The 7,500-nt window shown below is 44.8% G+C and overlaps 1 protein-coding gene across 1 annotated transcript in view; it reads left to right on the top strand.

The window, feature by feature from the left end:
- trappc10 (trafficking protein particle complex subunit 10) overlaps nt 1-7,500 on the top strand; it is a 24,810-nt gene that overhangs the window by 5,916 nt on the left and 11,394 nt on the right. Inside the window, exons 4-11 of the mRNA XM_016258444.1 lie at nt 1-131; nt 1,577-1,772; nt 1,848-1,959; nt 2,932-3,201; nt 3,782-3,785; nt 6,052-6,130; nt 6,224-6,315; nt 6,656-6,796. The exon at nt 1-131 is cut by the window's left edge and continues 66 nt beyond it. Coding sequence (XP_016113930.1) covers nt 1-131; nt 1,577-1,772; nt 1,848-1,959; nt 2,932-3,201; nt 3,782-3,785; nt 6,052-6,130; nt 6,224-6,315; nt 6,656-6,796 — 1,025 coding nt within the window. The remainder of the gene's footprint in view (nt 132-1,576; nt 1,773-1,847; nt 1,960-2,931; nt 3,202-3,781; nt 3,786-6,051; nt 6,131-6,223; nt 6,316-6,655; nt 6,797-7,500) is intronic.

The raw sequence follows: 7,500 nt of genomic DNA, 5'->3' as shown, positions 1-7,500 counted from the left end.
CACGGTTCGGTGGATTGGATCATCGCGGTGGTGGAGAGCGACAACAAGAAGAAGAACAAGACCAACCTCCTGCCGCGCACCTCCATCGTCGACAAGATCCGCAGCGACTTCTGCAACAAGCAGAGCGACAGGTGAGCTCCTGATCCCAGCATGCTCTTCTTCTGCGGCTGTGCTGAGCGTCTGACGAGTGTGAGAGCCGAACGCTGAATAAACAAACATGGACACAGGACAGATGTCATGAACCGCACAGAATCAGCATTTGTCTGTCTATTTATCTTCATAGCAACACTCTAGCAACTATCCAAACAAACCTATCAACTACCCCGGGTACCCTAGCAACCGCAGCATAGCAACACCTTAGCAACCACCCTGGGTACCCTAGCAACCGCATAGCAACACCCTAGCAACTGCCTTGGGTACCCTAGCAACCGCATGGCAACATCTTAGAAACCACCCTGGGTACCCTAGCAACCGCATAGCAACACCCTAGCACCCATCCCGGGTACCCTAGCAACCGCTCTAGTAACCACCCTAAGTACCCTAGCAACCAAAAAGCAACACCTTAGCAACCACACAGGTATTCTAGCAGCTGCATATCTGTCTGTCTATCTATCTGTCTAAAACTTTTTAAACTTCTTAAACTTTTTAATCTTTTCAAACTTTTTCAAACTTTCTGGTCCGGCTTTCTCAAGCCAACTTAAAGTTTGTCTTGACGAACTTTTTTTATCTAGTTATATTTGTATTTTTATATATTAAAAACATAAAAATAAAAGTATAATAAAACAAATACTTTTAAATAAATATAAATAAAATTATAAAAAAATAAATCAAGCAATTTTGAAATGATAATTAAATAAATAAAAATATTTGTAATAAATATAACAGCCTTTATCACTTCAGCAGAAAAGAAAAATAACAAAGTTTCATGAAATGTTATTGAAATAAAATAAATATAATTTTTAAATGTCATTTTATTAATTTTTTTATACTAATTTAAGTAAATATAAAGTTATAAAAATATGAAAACATTAAAAGTATAATAAATACTTAAAAATAATAATAAAATAAATATTTAAAAATATATAATTTAATAAATAAAAAATATTAATAAAAATAACTAAAATCTTACAAATCTAATAAAAAAATCACATTCAGTGATGTCATAAATATTATGTCATATAATATAAATATTTATCTTATTTTCCCACAAAGCTTTGATTGCGTCACCAGGAAAGAAAAAGGGCCGAGAAAGTTTCGTGAAAGATTGTTGAATTAAATTTTTTATGCTTTATTTTTTGTGTTTTAAAAAAAAATATTGAAACAAATACTTTTTAAAATAAATATGAAAAAATGAAATACACAAATATTTAAAATATCATTAGATAATAAAATATTTGTAATAAATGCATCTGAAATTTTTAAAAACGGTAAAAAAATGACATAGAGACGCTGAGCTGAATGAACAAACTCAACAGTTCAGATCTTTGAGATTTTATCTTGTTTATTCAGGATGAAGTCAAAGAAAGCGTGCAGTCGTAATGAAGTATGTGCATGCATGTGATGTGATTGTCTGCAGGTGTGTGTCTCTGTGCGAGCCGCTGAAGGAGTCGTCACGCTCACAGGAGTCCTGGAGCTCGTTCCTCACTAAGCTGCGCACGCTGCTGCTCATGTCCTTCACCAGGAATCTGGGCCGCTTCGAGGACGACATGAGGACGCTGCGAGAGAAGCGCACCGAGCCCGGCTGGAGCTTCTGCGACTACTTCATGGTGCAGGTGTGTGATTGGCTGAGGGAGCTGTCAGTCACAGCGGTGGGTTGTTCTTCAGCTGTGCATCTGTGTGTTGATCAGGAGGAGCTGGCGTTTGTGTTCGAGATGCTGCAGCAGTTTGAAGACGCTCTGGTCCAGTATGATGAACTCGACGCTCTTTTCACGCAGTATGTGCTCAACTTCGGCGCTGGAGGTAAACCGTCTTCAGTTAAGATTTAAAACAGACACACTCTAGGTTTGTGATGAGAAGCCCGCTGTGATCTGAGAACATTCAGAGCGGATGTTATGATTGCTGTGCTTCAGGATTATTTGGAATATGTTAAGCTATGATGCTGTTGCACAGTATTACATCAGCAGAAAGATTCTTAAAATAAAATAAATATATCATATATTTGAACATATATTGTATGTAAATACAGTTCTTATTCTTTGTAATATTTTCTAAAATATATTTATTTAAAACATTTTTAAATATAAGTACAGTTTCAAAAGTACAAGTACTTTAAAAAAAAATATTAAAATAAAATATTTTTTAAAATATAATTACAAATGTTTTTTTGCCATATAACTAAGTAAAATTATATTCATATAATAAAATACTAAAAATAAAAATATAATAAATGCATATCATGATCTAAATGTAGGCTACTGTGGAAGAGCAAGGGTTAAATTTTAATAAAACTCAACAGTCAGAATAATTACATTTCACCACATTAAAATAAGATTGACATATTTTTTACAGATGTTGCTGTTTATGATAATGAACATGAATTTAAATCTGCATCCAAACTCGAGCTGCTGTCAAATGTGCATTTCTAAGAGACAAAAAATGTGCTATTATTAATATTACAGCCTGCACTGCAAACTGTGCTGAAGATACACGTCAGCAAAGTCAGCAACACAAACCTGCGTCATAACCTGAAACAATATCACTCACATTCTTCTAAGACATTTATTTAGTTAAGGAGAAATGACTAGAAAAGTGTAAAGAATTCAAAAGCGTGACATGTTTGTCATGTCAAGAGCAGTTTAAAACCACAATTAATCGTCTGCTTTCACTTATAGAAATACAGATTTGACATGAATCGTGATCACACCGCAGCTTCAGACAGTGCGTGGGGTTCTGTTGGTGTGGCGTCTGACTCTGTGCTTTGCTGGTGTTCAGACGGCGCTAACTGGCTGGGCTCGTTCTGTCAGCCGGTGCGCAGCTGGAACGGGCTGCTGCTGCGGCGGCCCATCGACATGGAGAAGCGTGACCTGATCCAGAGAGGAGAGGCCAGTCTGCTGGACCTGCGCAGCTACCTGTTCTCCCGCCAGTGTACGCTGCTCATCTTCCTGCAGAGACCCTGGGAGGTGACGGCCCGCGCGCTCGAGCTGCTGCACAACTGCGTGCAAGAGCTGCGGCTGCTGGAGGTGTGTGTGCGTGAGAGAGAGTGTGTGTGTGTGTGAGAGAGAGTGTGTGTGAGAGAGAGTGTGAGAGTGAGAGCGTGTGAGAGAGTGTGTGTGTGTGTGTGTGTGTGTGAGAGAGAGACAGAGTGTGTGAGAAAGAGAGTGTGTGTGTATGTGTATGTGTGTGTGTGTGTGTGTGAGTGTGTGCAGTGCTCAGTTATTACACCACTCGCCCAAACTGTTTAGTCGAGCTGGGGTGCGTTTCCCAAAAGCATGGTAGTTAGTTCCATTGAAATCAATGCACCCCTGGACGATGCGCACTACAGCTCAAGAAGCTATTTTGCCAATCAATCGAATTGCATTTGACAAGATTTTCAAGGCAATTAAGCACATTTCGCTCCAAATTCTCATTATTGTAGTGCAAGAGAATTTAATTTTTGCTACTATAATGCAAAGAAAATATAAAAATGAAATAGGAAATATTATTAAAAAAAACAGAATTATATTTATTTATTTAAATTGATGTTATGTTTGAAATATGAGAATATTTCCATGACCAGTGTTATTTAGAAGCATTGTGATATTACAGTTTAGTTTTTATATTTTCTGCTTTCATGTTAATTTAGTTAGGTTTAGTAATTTTGGTGAGGCATGACTGAGGCGTATCTGATGTGCGTCTGAGGCACTTCTGAGGCATGTGTGTGATGCGTGTTTGAGGCACGTCTGAGGCGTATCTGAGGTGTTTCTGAGGCACATCTGAGGCGTGACTGATGCGCGTCTGAGGCACGTGTGATGCGTGTGTGAGGCACATCTGAGGCGTGACTGATCTGGTCCTGAGGCACGTGTGTGATGCGTGTGTGAGGCACGTCTGAGGCGCTTCTGAGGCATGTGTGTGATGCGTGTTTGAGGCACGTCTGAGGCGCTTCTGAGGCATGTGTGTGATGCGCGTCTGAGGCGTTTCTGAGGCACGTCTGAGGCGTGTCTGATGCGCGTCTGAGGCACGTGTGTGAGGCACGTCTGAGGCGTGTCTGATGTGCGTGTGAGGCGTTTAGTTAGGTTTAGTAATTTTGGTGAGGCATGACTGAGGCGTATCTGATGTGCGTCTGAGGCACTTCTGAGGCATGTGTGTGATGCGTGTTTGAGGCACATCTGAGGCGTGACTGATGCGCGTCTGAGGCACGTGTGATGCGTGTGTGAGGCACATCTGAGGCGTGACTGATGCGCGTCTGAGGCACGTGTGATGCGTGTGTGAGGCACATCTGAGGCGTGACTGATGCGCGTCTGAGGCACGTGTGTGATGCGTGTGTGAGGCACGTCTGAGGTGTATCTGATGTGCGTCTGAGGCGTTTCTGAGGCACGTCTGAGGCGCTTCTGAGGCACGTGTGTGATGCGTGTTTGAGGCACGTCTGAGGCATATCTGATGCGCGTCTGAGGCACGTGTGTGAAGCATGTGTGTGATGCGTGTGTGATGTGTTTCTGAGGCGTGTCTGAAGCGTGTCTGCACGTCTGAGGCACGTGTGTGAAGCGTGTGTGTGATGCGTGTGTGATGTGTTTCTGAAGCACATCTGATGCGCGTCTGATGCGCGTCTGAGGCACGTGTGTGAAGCGTGTGTGTGAAGCGTGTGTGTGATGCGTGTGTGATGTGTTTCTGAGGCGTGTCTGAGGCGTGTCTGAGGCGTGTCTGAGGCGCGTCTGAGGCACGTGTGTGAGGCATGTGTGTGATGCGTGTGTGATGTGTTTCTGAGGCGTGTCTGAGGCGTGTCTGAGGCGCGTGTGTGAGGCGTGTGTGATGTGTTTCTGAAGCGTGTCTGAGGCACGTCTGAGGCACGTGTGTGATGCGTGTGTGATGCGTGTGTGAGGCGTGTGTGATGTGTTTCTGAGGTGTGTCTGATGCGCGTCTGAGGCACGTGTGTGAGGCGTGTGTGATGTGTTTCTGAGGCGCGTCTGATGCGCGTCTGAGGCACGTGTGTGAGGCGTGTGTGATGTGTTTCTGAGGCGCGTCTGATGCGCGTCTGAGGCACGTGTGTGAGGCGTGTGTGATGTGTTTCTGAGGCGCGTCTGATGCGCGTCTGAGGCACGTGTGTGAGGCGTGTGTGATGTGTTTCTGAGGCGCGTCTGATGCGCGTCTGAGGCACGTGTGTGAGGCGTGTGTGATGTGTTTCTGAGGCGCGTCTGATGCGCGTCTGAGGCACGTGTGTGAGGCGTGTGTGATGTGTTTCTGAGGCGCGTCTGATGCGCGTCTGAGGCACGTGTGTGAGGCGTGTGTGATGTGTTTCTGAGGCGCGTCTGATGCGCGTCTGAGGCACGTGTGTGAGGCGTGTGTGATGTGTTTCTGAGGCGCGTCTGATGCGCGTCTGAGGCACGTGTGTGAGGCGTGTGTGATGTGTTTCTGAGGCGCGTCTGATGCGCGTCTGAGGCACGTGTGTGAGGCGTGTGTGATGTGTTTCTGAGGCGCGTCTGATGCGCGTCTGAGGCACGTGTGTGAGGCGTGTGTGATGTGTTTCTGAGGCGCGTCTGATGCGCGTCTGAGGCACGTGTGTGAGGCGTGTGTGATGTGTTTCTGAGGCGCGTCTGATGCGCGTCTGAGGCACGTGTGTGAGGCGTGTGTGATGTGTTTCTGAGGCGCGTCTGATGCGCGTCTGAGGCACGTGTGTGAGGCGTGTGTGATGTGTTTCTGAGGCGCGTCTGATGCGCGTCTGAGGCACGTGTGTGAGGCGTGTGTGATGTGTTTCTGAGGCGCGTCTGATGCGCGTCTGAGGCACGTGTGTGAGGCGTGTGTGATGTGTTTCTGAAGCGTGTCTGAGGCGCGTCTGAGGCACGTGTGTGAAGCATGTGTGTGATGCGTGTGTGATGTGTTTCTGAAGCACATCTGATGCGCGTCTGATGCGCGTCTGAGGCACGTGTGTGAGGCGTGTGTGAATAAGAAGCTGAAGGAGGCGCTATCGTCCGTGGAGGCCTTTGAGAAACACTATTTGGTGAGCGTTCGGTCTCTGTAATCTGGGAGTGTTTGTTTTAGTGCTGTGATTACGGGGTTTATTTCTGCTCATGGTTTGTGTGTCTCTGCTCAGGAGCTGTCTCACGCCGCTATGGAGATGTACAGAGCGATCGGGCGGCTGCGCTCGGCCCGGCTGGTGGGGAAGAGTCTGGCTGAGTTCTACATGTGAGCAGAAACACCTGTAACACGTCCTCCAGAGGGAGACAGAGTGTATCCGTGTCGATTAATCATGTGTGTCTGTGTGTGCGTGCGTGTGTGCTTGCGTGTCTGTGTGTGTGCTTGCGTGTCTGTGTGTGTGCTTGTGTGTGTGTGTGTGTGTCTGTATGTGCTTGCGTGTCTGTGTCTGTGTGTCTTGTGTGTGTCTTGTGTGTGCTTGCGTGTCTGTGTCTGTGTGTGTGCGCGTGCGTCTGTGCGTGTGCGTGTGCCTGTGCCTGTGCCTGTGTCTGTGCCTGTGCCTGTGTCTGTGCGTGTGTGCGTGCGTGCGTGCGTGTGTGTGTGTGTGCAGGAGGAAGGGTGACCCCCAGAGCGCTGAGAACTTCCTGCTGGATTCTCTGAAGTCATACGTGTCGGAGAGCTGGGGTCTGCCGCTCACACACACACGCAAACAGATCGCAGAGTGTCAGAAACGGCTGCAGAAGATGGACGAGTATCTTTCACTCATCACTGAGAGACACGTCACACACGAGTAGAAAAGAAAAAGGGCTGAGATTTATAGAACTAAAATAAACAATATTTATAGTTATTTTACTAATTAAAAAACAAACTGAAATCTTTTAGGAAAGGAGGAGTAAAAATAAAAAAATAATGTGGTTGCAGAAGTATGCACACCCTCTCAGATCTAAGGATTTAATTAAGAAATCACATTCAAACTCATGTTAAATAGGAGTCAGTACACACCTGCCATCATTTAAAGAGCCTCTGATTAAACCCAAATAAAGTTGAGCTGTTCTAGTAAGCTTTTCCTGACATTTTCTTAATCGCATCTTACAGCAAAAGCCATGGTCCGCAGAGAGCTTCCAAAGCATCAGAGGGATCTCATTGTTAAAAGGTATCAGTCAAGAGAAGGGTGCAAAATAATTTCCAAGGCGTTGGATATAGCATGGAACACAGTTAGGAACACAGTGGTGATGCAAGCACGTTACTTTAGTTTTTTATTTTTACTCCTCCTTTCCTAAAAGATTTCAGTTTGTTTTTTAATTGAGTTGTACAGGTTATAGTTTACGTTAACGGTGGAAAAAGTTCAGAAATTATTTATCTTGGTCTCATTTTTTTTACATCACAGAAACCTGGCAGACGCACACACACACATATATATATATATATATATATATATATATATAGTGCATATAA

Source organism: Sinocyclocheilus grahami, unplaced genomic scaffold (genome assembly GCF_001515645.1).
Source record: "Sinocyclocheilus grahami isolate Dianchi unplaced genomic scaffold, SAMN03320097.WGS_v1.1 scaffold1687.1, whole genome shotgun sequence".
In the NCBI taxonomy this organism is placed as follows: domain Eukaryota; kingdom Metazoa; phylum Chordata; class Actinopteri; order Cypriniformes; family Cyprinidae; genus Sinocyclocheilus; species Sinocyclocheilus grahami.
This window is presented reverse-complemented; position numbering and strand designations above follow the sequence as displayed.